The following is a 20500-nucleotide window of genomic DNA, read 5'->3' as shown; positions in this document are numbered from 1 at the left end:
TGTGTGTGTGAATATCACTGGTCTTTGTCAGCGTGCTGTTAAGGAAAAAAAAGAAAGTATGTTTTATCATGTTTAGTTTAATTGAGCTGAGCTTCTCTTTGAGCTATTCTTTTACACATCAGTTGACACTTTTCTGTGTGAACCCAATGGCAGAAACATGCATGCACACTCATAGTTAGACCCTGCAGAGGTGTCGTTCTCCTCCCGTGGAGTCATGACATCAAAAATGAGATAGAACAATGGAGTAGGGGGGAAAGAGTGGTACAAAAACTTTAGCAGGACACCATCTTATACTGTTAAAATGCCTCATTGATGTACTTTTTAAGTTTTTTTAAGCTTTTTTCATACCTTCATTTTATCTTTGTAATAATCCTGAATCCACTGGAGTTCCCAGTTCATCTAATTATACTGTACAGATTTGTCCTGCATTCTCTTTCGTGTGTTCATGAGTCCTCCCACTGGCTTTTTGATTCCCAGCCTATTTTTCTGTTCTTCCTCCTTCTCCCATCCTGCTGGTCTCGTTGTTGTCCCAGGTGGTGACATCGGCAAAAATAGAGTTACTAAGAGAGGCCAAGGGTGGACGGAGACGTTCGTCAAACCCTGGAGAGTGGACAGCAAGGACGTGGTCACGTCCCGTGACTTATTCTGATATAGGACATATAGGACACGCTGATCCGGGTGGAGGTGCCAAGACTCGGCTTCCAGGACCGGCCTCAGGATGTCCAGGAGGAGGTCCACAGGTGATCTGGTGCCCAAGGACATCACCGAGATCTTAGCCAGAGAGGCAAGGGCTCAGCGTGGGCAGAAGAAGCAAGGAAGCTCCCTGGGACAGGCCTTCAGCTGGCTTAGGGGGAGTCGGAGGAAGAAGAGCCTCGGTAATGGACTGAACTGTACGTTCACTGGTATAACCGATGCTAAACCGGGACTTCAAAACCAGGACGCTGCAAAAGGTGAGTGGGTCGTCATGTGACACCAGGCTGTTTCAGTTCAAGGCACTCAACTGATTCTTTAGTTGCTTAATGAATAAATTCTGCATATTTAAAGACTGTCAATCCCAAATCTTTTCTAATAACAGCTAATAAGAGACATTTAAAACTTGGGAAGAAAATGGAGGCACATGACGCTGGATGATCTGGCACAGAATTTCACACACAGTAGAAACTATCAATTCTAGCTCATATTGTATTTGACATATATGTATAAACCTTAAATGTAGAATGTAGAAACCTTAATCTGAATCAGTAAAATGAATGATGCTGACGGATCAAATGATGTTCTTGTTGCGATGGGCCTTCAGGGAACGGCTCTCTGGTTCTCCAGTGTTCCTCTCTCCTGGAGTGAACTGTTCTGACTGTTGTATTAGTCAGTAATAACCTCACGGTACGCACACCCATCCATCCCCAAACAGAATGGAGACATAGACGACACTTAGCCGGTAAATGAAGTTGTGCATTTCCAGCAGCTTCTGAAGCATCACTCCTCTTATGACCTGGTTGAGCCTAGAAGGAGCTAAATATGACAGGTTGAAGTCCAACTTTAAATATACCAACATTACTTTCAATATGGTCCTCAACAACTTTTAAGGTCATGAAAATGGTGTGTTGTGGACAGTTGTTAATGGATATGGGATAGAAATAAGATGGGAATAGGAGTTTGTCTCCTGAATAAAAGAGTTGTTGCAGCTTGTCATAGATGAAACTTCTCAAAGTTATCTGAGGATCAGCCTTCTTAAGCCTCACCTTGTTTGATTGGTAGCTTTCATGTGGAATTTGATCGGGTTTTAGGGCTGAATTTGCCACAATGGAATTCATTTTGAGGAACGACTTGACTTCTGGATTAAGATGAAATTCAAAAAAGGTTTATCTGTCAGGACATCAGTCTGTACATCTACATCTTGGTAACGGTGACTCACGCAGAGACGTGGACACATGGGTCTAATCCCTTTTGCTGTTTACTGATGCGTTTGCTTGGTCGGCAGCACAAAGATTACCCACAGTCCCCATTTCCTGTTGTTGCTCCGTCTCTAAACCCATCCCTTTCTCCTCTTTCATCATGCTGGTCTGTGCCTATGAGTGTGTCGCTGTACCAACTCGTGGAAATCCAGGTTCACCTCAAATTCTTTTTGGTTGGTCTCCGTTGTGGGCGTTTGTTCATTCTGCCTAAAAGCACCATTACTGTGTCTTCCATACCGAACCGGCAAGAGATTGTGATTCTTTCTGAAACTAAAGATTAGCTATTAAAAATTGTAATAATTCCCCAACAGAGGATGTGGTTAAAAGCTGGTCTTGAGAATGTGTGGGAATCATTTTTTTTTTTCTCTTTGTTCCTTTCTTTCTTTTATTTGGCAATTCGTGTCTGTGTTTTTTGTTTTTTTCACTTTTAAACAGAAAACAGTCACTGTGAAATAAGGAAAGCAAGAGATTCAAGAGCCCCCAGCGAGATGAGAATCTGCAGCCTCAGCAGTGAGATAGAGCAAAGTATAGGTTTTGTTCATGCCCTGTATCCCATCAATGTTTTACAGATTTTCACGCTAAATTACTTTTTTTTCTTTTTTTAGTCTTGATTTAGACTAACACGGCGCTGGAAGGGTGTGGGGGTAATTAGATGGTCTCTATCTGCAAACCTCAATCACAGAAAAGTTGGGGAGTTTACTTAAGTTCAACATAAAAGTGAAATATATACTTTTTTAAAAAAAAACTTTTTTGTAGACGGGGTGCAAATGTTACCATATCTCCTGAGAGGAACAAAATACAAACAAACAGAATTTTATACCAGAAACCCACTGCCCCAAAAAAAAGAGGATTTAGCACAATATTTCCTTTTATCACACACTTCATCACTGATGCACCCCAATACTATCATAGATGCTGTCTTTTTCAACTTTCATTGCTAACAACCTGGATGGTCTTTCATCCAAAGCTCATTGGTTAATATACTACAGTAAATATCTCTATATCTATATCTGTATATCTACCCTGACAGTTGTTAGGGATGTGAAGTCTGTCTACGTTAGATTGTCACCACTCAGTTGCTAAATACAGTTTAAAAAAAGTTTAAAAAAATGTCAACGTCAAGTCACTTTCATGACACTGAATTATTGTTGTTTCTTGATCGCACCCTTTGTTTCTTTGTTTACTCCTCCATCATTATTTCCTGGAGTCTCTGTCTTCTCTGCCACGATGTTGGCCGCAGCTCTGTGATGAGCTAGTTTCATTCCTGTTAATGTGTGACTTGAGATGAGCGGGATGGGGGTTACCAGGTACCTGGTAACCCCCTGGCCGATCGTAGCTAAAAGTCTGAGAGCTAAATGATGCCTCAAATAAAACTTAAACTGTTGCTTTTAAACTTACCTGTCTGGTTTTCCCAGGAAAACCTTTCCAGCCCACATTTAACCTCATATTTTCGCTTCGCTGCTTCTTCAGTGTCTCTGTATCAGTTTTGTTTTATTGGTGCATTTCTAGATATGTGGATATGCATTGGGGTGTGTAAGAAGATTTTAAATTGTACTTGAGGTTGGTGCACATTATTCCTGTTTGTAATTGAAAACAACAGACTCTGATCTTGCAAGTCATTTACACCGTATACAGTTAGTAGACACAACATCATAGGCAGCCAACAACGAGTTTTTAAACCAATACATAAATGAAACCCTTTATAGCTGTCATCGCCTGCATTACAATTTCCACTTGCCAAAACACAGACACTGGATGTGTTCAGCCGTGAGAACAACCATCAATGGTGAGAACTGTGGTTTCTCCCAGCTCTGCCTGAGGGCTGGAAGGTTCTGCACAGCAAACGGCACGATCTGGTCTTGGTCTTAACACAATCACCTGGCTCCTTCAATTATTTCACAATATCACGTACCAGAGTTTGGCACAGAGTTATGAGCTACAACTCATTCCTTATTGGAAAGCTGAACATCTATGTTGGATGCTCCCCACAGTTTCACCTTCGATGTGCTAGTTGTTGAATCGTCTAAAACCCCCTTACCACCATACCATACTGTTTTCCTTTGTTTTTCTGCTTTTTTGTGTGTTTTTTTGAGTGTTTTTGTCATCAAATACTGGATTTGGAAGACAGTGCAGTGGGTCAGTGAACACAGTGAAAATGATTTCTCCTTATGTCTGTTTAATAAACGTTGGACAGCATCAGCATAGATAACTTTGCTTTTCTGTGGAGAGTTTGCATAACCCTTCAGCAGTGGTGGACAGTAACGGAGTAAATTTACTGGAGTACTGTACTTAAGTACATATCCAGAGGATTTGTACTTATTACTCTTACTTGAATACATTTCCAAGACAAATATTTTTACTTTTACTCCAGTAAATTTCTAGGAAGGCTGAAAAGTACTCGTTACTTTCAGGTCTGCTCTTTTTTCTTCTTCCCTAAAATCCTATTTTTTGACGGATATTGGGAGACAGGCACAGAGACAGACATTGGGAGACAGTTTGTTACGCTCTATATTGCTATATTGTACTGGTACATGTCCTTCATGTAAAGTTAAGTGACTTCAACATTGAGTTATTGAAAGCAGAGATGTAGTTTTTTGTAAAGCAGTGGTCTTTGAGGGGGATCCAGACTTAGTTGGATGGTGCAGGTTCATTTGGTTTCAGTTCATGATTGTTAATAAACTCTGCATCATCTGCTGTCCTCTTATGATCCCATTCATTTGATTTGTTTTTGGTGTTTCTGCAGGTTTTATATAACATTCTGGTTCTAAAAGCAGCACATCAGTGCAGCTGGTTTCAAAGAGTTAATTCTCAGAAACAATAGTTAAAAGATCCTTAAATTAATTTAGAAAAAATATAGTAATTTACTGATGTGGAAAATAAGAAATGTACTCTTACTCTTACTCTTACTTTTACTTAAAGTAAATTTAAAAGCATTTACCTTTGGATACTTAAGTACCTTTAAAAGCAAGTACTTTTCTACTCTTACTCGAGTAATATTTTGACTGAGCTACTTTTACTTGTAACGGAGTAAATTTTGACCAGTAGTATTTGTACTCTTACTCAAGTACTGGGGTCGAGTACTCTGTCCACCTCTGCCCTTCAGATGCCTGCATGGGACCGGTTTCTCCAGGTACTCCTGCTTCCTCCCACTAGTAAGTCAGGTTAATTGGTGATCTTGAGTCTTCCGTGGGACACTGAGTTTACGTGTTTGTGTCTCTAATTTGTGTGGCCCTGTGGACTGGTGACCTGTCCTGGGTGTGTCCCGCCTCTCACCCGATGACAGCCGGGACAAGCCCCTGTGACTCTGAATAAGTTGAAGCGGTTACAGAAAAAGCATGAAGAAAAGATAAGTCACAAAGAAAAGGAAATAAGTCTGCGTCACATTCGGATGCTTAACCTTACAGTCAGGACTTCTAGATGTTCAGTTCCTTCTTAGTGACGAGGGGACCTGTCTTCATGAAACCACAAGCATCTGTTGCCTTTCTTCTCTTTTTTAAGTGTGTGTTGTTGTTTCACAATCCAAAAGAGCTATAAACAGATTTCTAAACTAGTTTGAATGACTCATTTCCCAAGGGGAAAACCTACAGGTTTATAGGGTTTCAAACAACTTTTATTTCACCAGTGGGTCAACAAATTCAGATCAAACTGTTTTGTGTGAAAATAAATCCCCACAAGGCCCCTATTGGAGCTGTTGGTTTGAAAGTGTTGTGTCTACAATCAGGAAAAATTGAACAAAATGTCCTGCCAGGGACGCGTGCCAGGAAAAAAAGAGCATTTGCTGTCCAAACAGAACATAAGACCAAACTACAGTTTACGAAAGAGCATGAAGGAATACCCAACCTTTTACCTTTTAAATATATATTATAAATTCAACCGTTTATAACAGTAAATATCTTGGTGGTCTGTGCTGCAGATAACAGCCGTCCTGTCAGGAGAAGAACTATGTATCAACTCTGAAGCACGGTGGCGATAAAATGATGGTTTGGTGTTGCTGTGTCACCTCAGGGATAGGGCGGAGGCGGAGCTGGAGATGCTTCTGGTCCAGGAAATCACTCAGTCATTCCCTCTTAAGGGCATTCCTATTGTTCAAAGTGAAAGTTGCTTGTAAAGCAGTCCTGACAAAGTAACGAGAGCACTGATAGCACCTGCAGGTGATGGTCTTCATTTTTGTGTAAATTCAACAGCCAAAAATGAGGCCTGCGGCCCAGAAGAATATTGTTCCACTTAACTTTTAACATAACTGCATCGGGGAAAGAAAAATACCTAGTTCAAAGTATTCTCTCCGGGGATCGTCACGCTTGTTTTCTTGGTCTGTTCTTTTGTAACGAACCTGTGGCCAGTTCTGGACATCTTTATGACAGATAACCTGCTCAGATGTATTTCTCTGTGATCTGCCAGATCTGCTGTCCAGCGCTGGCTGTTGTCTAAATTTCAGAGATTTTTCTGTGATTTAAAAACAGCAGCTCTTTGATGTGTTGAATTCTCTGGAGTCATGCATCAGCCCAGTGTGTGTGTGTGTGTGTGTGCGTGTGTGTGTGTGTGTGTGTGTAGCTGCCTGGTTGCCAGATTGGGCCCAGAGTTATGCGATGAAGGGGAGAGATTACAACGAATCACAAAGCCCCATTCAGCCTAAAGGAGACTCTTAGGGAACACTCTCTCAATGCTTTTTTAATTAGAGCAACTTTTCTGCTCTCTCACACACACACGCACACGCAAACATGTCTCCCTTTCACAGGTTTTTAGAGTCTCTGTGTATTCATTACAGCATATTACTGTTTTTGATTTGCGCCTGCGATTGCTTAACACCCTCTATTCATCCCCGCTGCTGGTGTGTCGGCGTTCACCGCCTGTTGCCGTGTAATCAGTGTTTGTTTATAGTTGCGTGTGGATATCTACAGTGCTGTGTGTGTGTGAGGGTGTGTGACCGGGCGCTGCCCCATCTCAGAGGGTATTTCTGTGTTTGACTGTCCGTGGCATGTCGCTCGGCTTAGGGCGGCGCCAAACCAGCACCAACATTCATTACATCACCTCCACACACGAATGCACACAAGGGCTTACAGAGGCCCGGCAACTACCTGCTTTGTCCAGCGCGGCCCATCGTTGGCTGCTGGCTGCTTGAGCAGTGAGGTCATTTTGCGCAATCCCCGAGTGTGAGTGTCCACGTGTGTGTGCTTGTGTGTCATCATTGTTTTCTGCATGTGCAAAGCGGTGCATGTCCACGCTCGTATGACGGTGCTTTTAACTCACAAATGAGGACGTTGTGCATGTGCTGCTAATGGATCCCTTTCTCTGCTCGATGTTCTTTCAACGCAAGGGTCTGTGCATGTGTGTGGCTGCCACATCACAAAGCACAGTCAGGGTGTGTAGATTCACAAACTGTAATGTAGATTACAGCCCTGGCAGAGTAATTGAGGAGCAAACATCTTATTATACGTAGAGAACATTTTATATGGCTTTAGCTCTATTACAGGCCACAACTCAGAGCTGCTTTAATATAGTTTGGCAGGACGGTGCCAATGAGTGGAGGGCAAAGGGAAGAGCTCGGCAGAGAGGGAGCAGTGTGAAAGTTTAATGCAACCTCGACGTGTCCTCTACGGACATCATTCACCACTCACACGCACACACACACACACACACACACACACTCTGAAGAGCGAGGTAATTTTACCTGGGTAAGCAGATACCTCCAAACCTCATCCATCACCACACACCTACAGCTACAATGGTAAGGTAAACGTCTCCTCGGCAACGGCACTGAGAGGAGCAAGTTGCTGTAGGAGCAATAACGTGAAGCAACAATAGGATCTGACCGTGGCGTTTGGAAGCATTAATCGTCCTTTAGATCACGTTTAATGTGCGGAAGAGTGACGTAAAGGTTTGAGCCACAGAGGAGGGTAAATTTCACCCCAATTTAGGTCTAACGTTTTCTTCCCACCGTTTGCGATATTATCTTAAGACACATTTACTCTAACTAGTAGAGTATTATATATTGCGTATCAGTTTTTAATTTAGTTGTACCTGATACAGGCCTTGTAAAAACCAAACAAAATTATACATTTACGTAGGAAGAGGCTATTAAATTACTTCTGATCATTATCCAGCTTTATTTTCCTTATGTTTATGGAATAAAAGATTATGGGCTGTTTCATTGGACGTGAAGGGAGGTTGATGTGGTGGGAAAGCACCTGGAAAACATCAGCGTAGGGCTAACAATGGTAGGAGTCTGTTTAGTGTGAGATATACAACTAGCTTGCCCTCAGGAGTGTTGTCCACGTGGTTCCCGTTACGTAACACCTGTTGAACCCATTTTACTCGATCCAGCCATGTGATCAATCCTTCTGACATTGTTTTCTCCACATGGAGAAGAATAGACGATGCAATGCCAAAGCAACTCAAGAGTTATGTCCTAAGAAATGATAAATACAGACGGGTATCATTCGGATTTTATTAATGCTATACTGTAGATTGGTATTGTACTGTTAGTACTCTTGTAGACACTACTCTATCATTTAAGGGCAAACCTTAAGGCATGATATATGTGCTTCCATAGTTGTGAAACATTATAACTAGATTAAAATATTAAAATAATGCATTTTCTGTCCCCTGGTCTGAAACTCGTTCACACTTGCACCTTCCGTGTGAGTTAATTGTGTCTTCTTATGTTTGCAATATACTGACCTCGGCTCTGTACTGACTGTATCGCTCACTGTGTTTTGCACTTGTCTGTTTATGTAAACAAGAGGTTACATCTGGCTCACTACTTTGCCATCAGTGCAGAAAGTTCCTTGAACAACTGCGAGGTGTTTTCTGCAAAACTGAGTCAGTCTCCCCTGACTCTGAGCTGTAAACAAGCATGCCACAGGGCACGTGCAGGGTTCTTCTGTAGTGCTGTGGAAATGAAGCATCATCAACATGAACGATCACTTATTTGCAACTAAAACGGAGCCATGTTCAAACTGCGGGGTCACAACTCAGACCTTGCTGACATATCAAAATATCTCTAAAACGCTGTTATACGCTGAACAATCAATGTTTTTTGTTTTCAATTTTGGGCATATACATAGTATATTCATGATAAATTGGATCTATGCATATAATATTAGTAACTTTTGAAGAATGTTCTGATAATGTACAGATTACTTATACCAATGAATCCTTTACCGATTTTCCAACGACCTGGCCATGCTACGACCTAACTAATGCAAAACCTATCCATAGCTTTTATGTCGTATTTTTTCACAAGTCAGCATAAACTGGCTACATTGTCAAGGTGTAAAAGGCCCTTTAGCAAATTATTACCAAATATTAACACTTGGCTGCAGAATCTATTTTGATCAGCTCCACTGGAGTGAAAGGTTGCAGATATTTTAGAATAAACTCAGTGACAGATCTCTGACTACATGTAGTTTCTCTCTCATTACACAAAAGATAATAATCAGTGTACGTCTTCTGATGAAGTAAGAGCTGCTACATGGCTCACGCGGTCTGTCGGATCATTTCAAAACATCAATCATAAGAGTTTTTAACTACCAGTAACTCAGTAATGACTTCATAACTGCTGACTTTTATTGTAATGCTAATAAGTGGTAATGTGACAGGACTGAAATAGGATCATGTTTGTGTCAGCAAATCTTGCTAGCTGTGAGGAGGCTGTGCTGTAGCCGTAACTGCTTAGGTGAAGCAGTCAGCAGTCAAAGAGAGTTCAACTGTGACTGAAGAGCAGAATGTAAACACACTCATGAGTCAAAAAATAATCAACTGAGGCTGACAGCTGACATCATGAGGCGATGGTCTTCTCCAGAGTCTCAGTGGTGTTGAGGTCTAGACTCTGGGGTGGCCAATTAATGTGTGACGATGATGTCTCATACTCCTTGAAGTCTTTCACAATCTGAGCCTGATGGATTCTGTCATCGTCATCAAAGAAGTAAGAAAAATTATTGATGGAAAAATCTTATCATTCACTATATTCAGGTAGTTGGATAAGCTTCTTTTTGCAGACATATATTGCTGAACCTAGAGCTGACAGAGTGATGCAACATGAGCTTCGTTCTCTTTACTGGTGACATCTGTGAAGTTGTGAATGACAGGCATGTCTGGGCCTCTGCACTTTCTTTCCTGATGGAACTTATGATGCTTGTTTATGCTTCTGCACTTTATCCTGTAGACGTTCAACTGAAATACTTTCTATAGACACATAACCCTTATTTTTGTCAACCCTGTCAATCCGCCTCCTGTTTATTGTGGCGTGCTGGGGAGTAAAGTGTAAAAGCATAGCCTCAACAGACATATCTTTCCTTCTGCTTTCACAAATGAGGTACTTAAAACAATTAAGTGCATGCAGAACTAAAAGAGTTTGATATGCCCAAAAATATTTTGTAGCCTGAGCTGGTAACAGGCTAAAAAATGGTATGCTTATAAATCATCAGCAATTATCAGTAATACATAGGTGCGGCTTTATTAGTTTATGGGCTACACAATTGTTAATCACAATGTGTTAATTGCTAATTGGACTACAACACAAGTTATAAAAATGGACGAGTCACTTACAAATCTATAAACTAACCTACAGCAGGTTATCAACAGTAACTTTATCCATTTATCAGGCATTAGACCTCATCGGCTCTCTATGGGAGTGCCCCAAGGCTTGGTGCTGGGGCTCCTTCTCTTTGCTATATATATACCTCATCCTTTGGCATGGTTATTACCTGTCATGATTTTTCTTCTCAATACTACACAGATGATACCCAAATATACCTGTAATTTCCGCCTACTGATTCCTCAGTCTGCATGAATCCCAGCTTGCCTATCGGATATATCCGCGTTGATGAAGGAACACCAGCTTCATCTAAACCAATCCATGACTGCACTGTTGCTGAAGCCAGGCTAACAGTCATCAACAACATCAAAGTCCTCTTCATCCTTCTGTTCTGTCACAATGGTCAGTTTTCTTTTTCTGACCATGTGGCATCTGTATCTCAACATAACATAAAGTCAGGTCGTACCCTTCTCGAAATGGCACTCGACCATGACATTGTTCTAGGGTACACTGCCTACTGCTACTCCTACTTACAATGCGATCTACAGTAGACTGTCCTCATTTGTGGTTCCTCACTGGTGAACGAGCTACCAATTGCTGTCAAAACAGGGGGTCTCTCTCTACTTTCAAGGAACATTTGAAAAACACATCTGAGAACTCCTCTCCCAAAACCTCTAAGATCCTGACTTATCTAACTCACATTTAACTGCACTTGTCTACGTTCACTTTCTCTACAGGTCTATAAAAGCATCTGCTAAGTCTTTTGCATAGATTGAATGACTAATAATACTATCCCCCACCACATATTTAGTTTTCGATCCTCTAATCTTCATTGACAGAAAATCCATACAGATTAAACAAAACAGTGTCACCCCATTTCACCCCTTGAAATGGAGCATACATATGCTTACCCATGTAACTTGTTCTTGTAGTTGGACATATTGCTGTGATTAGTTGCCCATCACTTTAGATGCACCCAGGAAGCACATGGATATTGTATAATGACATCTTCTGTATTGACTGACAACTTCCTTCAGATCGTAGATGCACAAATTGGTGCTGTTTGTTTAACAACCACACTGATTTTCTGTGTTTTATTGTACATTTTTGAAGTCTATCCAAGATTTGCAAAGTTAACTTGAGAGTATGCGACTCACAGCAATTGCTCTATCATTTCCCGTGCCTGGTATTTTTTCCAGTTTTACCATTGAGAATAGTTACTAAAAAGACAAATAATACAGAAGCAGGCCGTTTCACTTTTATTAGCAACCCACAAAAACACCTAGCAAACAAAAATAAGAATTGTGCAATTGGCGTACTCGAGATGCTCTGGTGTTACTTCAGGCCATTTTGCTTTGTTTACTTTAGTTGTTTCAGTTGGGGATCTCAACTAATTTGATCTGACAACTATGATGTTATTATTAAGTATGGTAAAAAAAATTGAATAATTAGCTAGATTTTTTAAATGTGACTTTTCTCTTTAAGGTTTCCATGGTGATAGCACAGTCTCACCACAAGGTGGGGGTACTGGGCTGATTGATTGAATATGAGGATTAAATTGGAAACACTTAAACCAAGGTCGTTTATTATTGGTCAGTGTGTACTGTCTTTCCTTGTTTCTGTCAGATGGTTACCCCAACAACCCCTCTCCCTAGCAACGTCAGCAGTCCACATCAGTGTGTAATAATGTACAGATGTGCACATTTGCTTTCTTTTTAGTTTCCTGCACATAAGTCAAATCCTGAAACGTCTCATGATTCATATTTGGGAGATGTTTTGTGCCTCATAGGTGAAGACGGTGCCGAGCACCCCATACAAACATAGACACAAACACGGATATTCCTGTCGAAGCTTTCTGAGATGAGATGAGATAAAGCTCCCGAAGCACAAATGTAATGGGCGGGTTTCTGTCAGGACTGCATTAGAAGGCAGCATGTATTTCTGAGTGCATACTGCAGATCATTTTACACTGGGATAGGACTATTGAGTGATATCATTCCTTTTTTCCACACAGATGCATATCAGTACTCATTCTGTAAGCAATCATGTTTCATAATTGGAAACTCCCAAAAAGTCCACCTGCTCCAAAGATTCAGAGTGTAAGATCTAATCCCTCCTTTAGAAAAACAACAGATTATAAATTCTTTGCCTGCCCTCCACCCTTCCACCCTGCCAAACGGTAAATCTGTTTTTTATTGAAGGCTTTTTATCTCCCAGCAGTTCCCTGCACATCAGAGGAGCAGGGAATGGAGGAGTGAGAGGAAATGTGAACACGGTGTCCAGGGTGAGGAGCGTCTGGTTTCATTTTCTCACTCGTCATTATCACTCTCCCTCCCCCTTCTTCCATTTGTGCCCGGACAAGGAATCTTAGTTTCACGTGATTTCAGCAGCGCGCGGCATGCGGATGGTCTTCATATCATCTCTCTCCTTACATATCTCTCCCTCTGGCCTCGATCTGGGAGACTCCTATTGATCCACAGGCTCTGGGATGACTGTCACAGTTATTTAGTGACTAAAAGGGCAGAGTGTGGGACACTCCCTGCCACAACCAAATGAGCATTAGGGGACTGCTATCCTTCTGACTTCATTTTTGCTGAAAAATGTCATAAAGCACTGACGTGCTGGGTTTCTGTTTGAAACAAGGGGTATTGATTCTTTAGAACTCCCCATCATCTCTCTTTCTGTAACCCACCAATCAGCATCGCTGCCTCCACCCGCCCTCCGTCTCAAAACAAGCTTTGATCTATGGGACTAGTTGACTGGCACAGAGTCTGCTGTTTCTGGCTCTCATCCGAGTCGCCGTGTGTTTTCATGTGTGCGCTTTCTCAGACATTTCTAAAGACGGAAGACAAAAGCGTAACTCCTGTGATGATGGGCTGAATTATTCAGCGCGCTATTACCATTTTTAGTCTTCCTAAAGCTCAGTTTTTGCCTCCTACTTTTGTTCCTCATTCTTAGACAGGCACCACTGAAATCCTGCGATCTTCCTGTCAGTGGATTTCTGCGGGTGAGACTCTGTGATTGAGGGATGTGTGTTTCTGCCATCAGCAGCTGGTGTTGACAGGAATTGTCATCTGTGGTTACAATGGTTAACAATAAAGGCAACTAATCACCACGGACTGAAGGAGAACGTTAGAGGAGGTTGTGTTGGGCGATAGAGAAAGCTGTGTGAGTTATTTGCTGATCCACATGATGGAGCTCCGTGTGAGTGCCTGTGTGGAAATGCTCGACTGTGTGAAGGCTCAGTTTAGGAGCGCGGCGAGCACAGAGGTAGAGAGTAGGAGGGGCACTTACACACACAATCGCATACATGCATTCACACACACTTGAGCTTGTGTTGGATGTTGCCGCTCCTTCAGCAGCTGGACGTACATGACACGACGGAGTGAGCTGTGTGTGTGTGTGTTGTTTTTTCATTCTTGCTGGAGGTTGGTTGTGTCACAGGAATGGTGTCAGTGGGTCTTGAGCTCAGCTACTCAGCAGTGTGGTGTGTGTTACTGTCAGAAGGACTGAATCAGCAGGGATGATTTGATCACTGGGATTCAGGAGATCATTACTGACTTTTGACTCATGCTGCAGACCAAAGGATTGGAGAGCAGGAGTTCAGATGTAAGGCAATAAGGTAACGGGATGTTACACCCACTTTAGGGGCTACAGGATTGTCCCAAAATGGGGAACAGCATCCAGAAGAGGAAGAAGAAGGTGCAAGCGGAAAAAAACGTGTCTTCCTCTCCATCCCGGAGCCCAAGCCTCAGAAAGGAAAAATCCAACAGCTCCTGGCTTTTTGGACATTCAGACAAGTTGAAAACAGGTAAGAGGAAGGCAGGATGTCTGCATACTTTTCTGCAAGTGTTTTTCATTTGCAGCCTTTCGCTTTGAAGGAACATCTGCTCAGACAGGAGGATGTTGTTTGTGAAACTGGACTTTTCAAACGTGACAGTGAATAGATGAAAGTGAAGCTGACTTGAGTGGTGAGCTGTGTATGCCATCATGTGTGGTGATGTGGATTAGATCTCACAGTAAGCCTTTTAAGTGCAGAGTGACAATATCCCCATGCTGACTCTATCTTAGTCAGCTTCAAGGTTTCCTGCTTATTGCATGAGTCTGCAGAAGAGGGGTGTGTGTGTGTGTAGATAAACTGCTGTTATCATTGTTGTTCTCCTTTGTTCCAGTGATGTCTTTTTGCTACTGACCAATTCCTTGGAAAAGCATTCATTCTCTTGATACTTAGTCTGAATTTCACATGCACCCTCAGTAATGTCCCACTGTGTCTTTGAGCATGTGTGGGTGTGATCTTTTTTGCAAGGAATGGGAATATTTTTCTGACTTTGTGAATTGTTGTACCTGCGGTGGGAAATAGAGCCTGTTTCACACTGATCGTTGTCTCTGTTAACTGTTCCTGAAGCGACAAAAAAAAAAAACACGGGAAAAAAACACCTGACAAACAGGTCTGACACAAACTTCCACTGCCAGAGGCAGATTGTTGGATGATTGAAATAGTTTTTTTTTTTACTCAGGTTCTGCTTACGTAATCCCTTTCTTAGGAGTTATTTTCTGTTTCATGATTTTCTGTTTTTCTGTGACTAAATCTTGGCAGACTGATACACACATTTAAATATATATATATATATATATATATATATATATATATATATATATTGCATGTATATCTCTGGATGGAGCAGTTTTGAGTTAAGAACACTCCTCAAAGCCACAGTTGACAGTTCAACTGAAAGTCTACACTTGATTTAACTCAAATGTAATTCAATTTACATGCTTGATTTCTGTCGAAGAACCTGGAGGTAAAAACAATACTGCAAATTACAGATCTTCAGGTCAAAGTTGCAAACTGAATTAAAAACAAACAAACAAAACAAAAGCTGCCGTTGTTTGCTTCATTTTCTCATCATTTCTGTATAAATGTTGTGAAATATCATTTAAGAAGTCATGCAAAGACATTGGACTGTATTATTGCAGACGTGAAATATGACAGAGTTGACTGGCGCCCAAACAACCATAACAACCAAGATTGATCAGATATTCTTTGACCTTGGTCGCAGTTTGAATTTCAAGTGAAAGACGTGGATGTTTATTCTTGTATCTTGTTTGGTTCTAATTATCTCTGTCCTTGTTCAGTTTATTCCTCAGCATATTTAAACCTTTCCCCAACATCAGGTGTCAGAGGAAGTTCTTGGTTTACTTGGTGTTACTATCAAAGCTTCGTTGCACCATCGTTGTGTTTTTGTGGATAAAACAGACAACAGCTGTGTGAGGATGTTAACTCAGGTTTATTTTTCTCTCAAGGTGGTCGACGTTTGTGTGAGTGTGATTGTGTGTGTTATTGTTGTTGCCTCGTCTCCTGTTTTTCGCCACCTCATTCACGGAAAGTTTATTCAGAAACCCGGCCTGGGAGAGCATTCCTGCATTCCAGCTGATTTTCTAACGCATGAGCACCCATCCAACACACAAACATGCAACTTCTCAGAGCATGGCAAAATGGGCCTTGATTCCTGTTTTCATTGCTTTTTGCAACTTGAGAGTCAGAATAAAATCAGACTAAGTGACAGAAACCTTTTCTCAAACTTGTTGACTATTTCTATACAAGTAAACTGTGGATTGAAGCAACCGTGAAGGCTGCGAGCACAGAGTACAGCGGCTGCTTGTTGAAAGTGTTGATGAACTCAGTGATCTCATATCGGCATAGTTCAAACCGGAACTTCGCCTTCCATCCTTCGCAACACCTAAGGAGGCTGTTTACACTCCCCTGCCGGTCAGAAGTGTGGACACACTTTCCCATTCAAACGCATGGGGAAGTGTGACCACACGTTTGACTGGTAGTGTATATCTGAGTCTTTGGGGGCTTCACAGAGCGAGAAATCAAAGAAATCAATTTCCCTTTGGGGGTTAATAAAGTTTATTGAATTGAATTGAGTTGAAATGGCTGTATGCCACCGGGGGGGGCAATATCTGGTTTTCTGAGCTGATGGCATTGCTGTGCAACAAAACCTCCACTAATGGCAATCTCATGACCCCCGTCTAAAAATGCCCAATGCTATCGTAGAAATCAATATGTTTCTAGCCTGGTAGAAAAAAAAACATTAATGGTCTTGATAAGTAGATTTGAATTTTTATGTAAAAATCTGGGTGTGGCTTTATGAGTGTCAGCTATATTGCAGGATATCCTAATAACAGTTAGCAATCATCTTTTTAGCAGTTAGCATGAGCCAAGTTGAGCTGAAATAGCTTCATGTGTTGACCGAGTTACACAGCCCATTCTGGGAAATATGGCATATTTCAGAGCTTTCAAACCAACTCCTCACAAACTCTTTGTGTCACAGAGAGTTTGTGTAGTTCTTTAGGTAATAATGTCTACGGACAACACACACAATAGGCTGCCTGACCTTTCTGGATTTCTGCTCAAGGTTCAAGCTCATGTCATGTTTTTAATTAAATTTTCAAACTGTACAGCAAAATGAGGCCAAAAATAAGTGATTCAGTGTAACTTTCTAAGCCAGAACGAAGCATTTATATGGTGATTAGAGCTGTAAGGCACTGGCTACAGTGGATGAGGTTGGCTCACTGCGAACACACTTTAAATCAACTACAAATTTCCATGATGCAGAGCAAGGCAGGATCTTTGAAACTGAACTCTTCAGCCCTTTTGATTAATTTATTTTTTAAGATGAAGCAGCTGATGGGTCTGCAGATGTTTCTCATAACTCTGCAGGGAGACACTCAGCTGAGTCTCATCACGGGATGGCCTGGTTCAGAGTTTGTCTGTGCTGAGATGAGACATCAAACAAGCTGTTTGATAAAACTCTACTATTGCAAACCTGAAATATCAATGCATATCCTTGAAACCTCCCCCACTTGGCTTTGAGCTCCCTCTGTCCTCCTCTCCACTTCCTGTTATTTATGTAGCCGTGTTCTTGACCTTGGATCACTGGCCAGTTATTTATCTTCCAGAATTTGAAAATAGTGGATGCAATAGGTTTTACGCTGCTCACCACCGACAATGAAGAGAGAAGAAAAACAGTTGCAAAAATAGAAAAAAGTGATAATCAGTAACATAATTGAAGAGGTAGGATGTATTGAAGGCAATAGTCTAAAGATCATAATGTGCACAGAAAAAGGAAGGAAGATGCTGTATGGTCGGAAGCATCATTTTTGAACAAGGCATGCAGAAGATATTTCTTCCCCCCTTCATTACAATGAAACAGTCTTGGATGGGGTGTGATATTACATATTCCATTATCCTATTGAGTAAAGCTCGCCTATAAGCTTCTTTCATTTCTGTAAGCTGGGTTAAGGCACGTTCTTCTTTGAAGATCCCGTTTACTGTGGGCCGCTGTCAAAGTCATGGATTCCCAGCAGATGAGCTTAGGCAACGCACAGTTGGATAAGGAAAGGATGACTTTTCATCTTTTCTAGCTATCCCTCCTACGCCTCCTCCGGTCTCACCCTCCAGTACTAATCTGCCGTGTTCCGTTGATGAATCAGCTCTCCCAAGCTTCACATATTCCCATGGACCCAGGTGTGTCTCATGTTTGAGATGCACCTGCGTCACTCTTAGTTTCTCCTCTCACAGGAGATTCTTTGTGACAGAATTAAGAGAATTAAGCAGAAGTTTTCTTGAATCTGCCCTTCGTCTCCACCTACAGCTGTTTCTCAGTCTACAACCTTTCAGTGTAAAGGGGAGTGAAAAGCTCTGTTGCATAGCTTATCTCTAAAGCCCGGTACTGCCAGACTTTGCTTGTTGCAGTATCCGTCATCAAATTTTCAAAGATGCCATCACTTTATGATCTACTGAAGTTAAGTGACTCCATGTTCTTCGGAGATAAAAACACGTCTCTTCCTTCGTCATCCATCCTGCTCTCCCATCCTACTCAGCAGAAGGAATTTGGATTTTATATTGCCCTTCAAGGAAAAGACATTTTTAACAACATACAATTGTGGTTAGACTTTTCTGGCCCTAAATTTTGTGTAACAATTTTTAGCCATTGGATCTCAAGAATGAATCATTTTCACTGATCTACTGCCAGATTGAGAGGCTTATGTCTGTAAAAAGAAGCTCAGTTCAAGTGAGAAAAATGTGTTTTTAACCCTGTAAAGCCTGACATATTAAATTATTATTTTGAGCTATGTCTTTGGTGCTCCGTTCATAGCAGTTGGAGGTTTAGTTAGTCACTCAATTCCAGCTAAAATGCTAAGCTCATCAAAAATGCTAAGTGCTAAGTAGCTAAAGAGGGGAGAACTAACCATTAACACCATGGATTGCGATGTAATGGGCAGCACAGTGATTTCACTGCTCCCGGTCCAGTGGTCTGTCTGTGTGGAGTTTGCATGTTCTCCCTGTGCTTGTTGGGGTTTTTCTCCGGTTTTTACTTTAGCTTTCTCTCACAGTCACAGGAAAGAGTGTGAGGTTTTTTGTTAATATGTGTTCCTGTGATGGAGTGGTGACCTGTCCAGAGTGTGCTGAGCGGAGCTGGGAGAGGCTCCAGGACACACCTGTGACCCTAAATAAGAAGGAGCAGGTAAAGATCATGGATGGATGGACTACAGTAGCCTATGAGTGTTGTCACTCAAAAAAAAAAAAAGAAATCCTACCCACAATTAGGGTTGCCACCCGTCCCGTAAAATACGGAATTGTCCTTTATTTGAGAAAAAAATGTTGCGTCCCGTATTGAACTAATACAGGACGCGATTTGTACCGTATTTTCATTAACTTTTACACCATATTCTAGTTGAATTATTGAAATAAATTAACCTTTACACCAAATTCTAGTTGAATTATTGAAATAAGTAACTTTTACACCATATTCTAGTTGAATTATTGAAATAAATTTACTTTTACACCATATTCTGGTTGAATTATTGAAATAAATTAACCTTTACACCATATTCTAGTTGAATTATTGAAATAAATTAACTTTTACACCATATTCTAGTTAAATTATTGAAATAAATTAACTTTTACACCATATTCTTCACCTGCAGGCTATATTATACATCTGGGCTGATGTGGACATACATATCATAGGAGGATATTTCAGTTGCTAGTATGGTTGGCTGTCTGTACAGTCATGCAAGTTCAATGCTATTAAAGCACTTTAAACTTTAAATCAAAGCATTTTGTTTTTTCATATAAAATAAAGTTTAGGGGCTTTTTTTTGGCTCCTGCGCTGCTGAAATCAGGGCGTCCCTTATTTCTATTTCTGAAAGGTGGCAACCCTACCCACAATTATGCATAAATTTGGGGTTCTATATAATGTTATCCAAAGAAGTGTATAACAATTCTAAAGAGACCAAAACCTCTTGTGTATCAGGCTTCCAAAATGTATTTTTACTGTAAGGATGGACATTTTAACATGGAGGTCTGTGGAGATTGACTCACATTTGGAGCCAGCCCCTAGTGTTCAGTCAAGGAACTGCATTGTTAACTGCTCCTGGGATCAAGCCCTGCTAGCCGGGTGTCGAGAGAGTGTGTTGCTTCATCCTCAGGTGGTCAAAATAAAAATACATGTGGCTTTGATTTTCAGAAAGGGGGAATACATTTGATATTTAATGCAAAATTGTCAAAAAAATCTGAATAATTACATTATTACGTGTAAGTTCAAATAGCATTTATTTTATATAACGCTCCACCAACAGACATTGCTCTGGTCCACCAGTCTCTGGTACAGACGGACGGTGGATTGCTCTATAATGGCACTCAGGCCATTGACTTCCTGTATAATTTAATTAAAATGTCAGGCCATTCTTTTGAATACTGTGCACACAAGCATGCAGAGCTGCCAGTTACTGGTTATTGTTTGAGTTAGAGATGTATGAGGATTAAAAACTGCTTTATGTTTTCAATAATATAACAATTGCATGTTTTTGTGCCACCATTAAGCTGAATTTCCCTATGTCACTGTGTCCAATCTGTAATGTGAAACCCCTGACAAGCCTGAAAAAGAAAGTAACATCACACGTCAATAAAATCAAGTTTTACTGGGAATCAAAGGGGTCT

At 41.1% G+C, this 20500-nt stretch overlaps 1 protein-coding gene across 3 annotated transcripts in view; it reads left to right on the top strand.

Annotated features, from left to right (window-relative positions):
* The window catches only part of nhsl3 (NHS like 3), a 46905-nt gene that overhangs the window by 172 nt on the left and 26233 nt on the right, over nt 1-20500 (top strand). For 2 of the 3 annotated variants that reach the window (XM_061741005.1, XM_061741006.1), the window contains exon 2: nt 534-950. In XM_061741005.1, coding sequence (XP_061596989.1) covers nt 719-950 — 232 coding nt within the window. In that variant the 5' untranslated portion in view covers nt 534-718. Of the gene's footprint in view, nt 1-533; nt 951-13829; nt 14300-20500 lie in introns of those variants that run through there. The other variant, XM_061741007.1, reaches the window with a different exon arrangement.

Source organism: Cololabis saira, chromosome 15 (genome assembly GCF_033807715.1).
Source record: "Cololabis saira isolate AMF1-May2022 chromosome 15, fColSai1.1, whole genome shotgun sequence".
Lineage (NCBI taxonomy): Eukaryota > Metazoa > Chordata > Actinopteri > Beloniformes > Belonidae > Cololabis > Cololabis saira.
The sequence above is the reverse complement of the archived record's forward strand: the minus strand, read 5'-3'. Positions and strand labels throughout refer to the sequence as shown.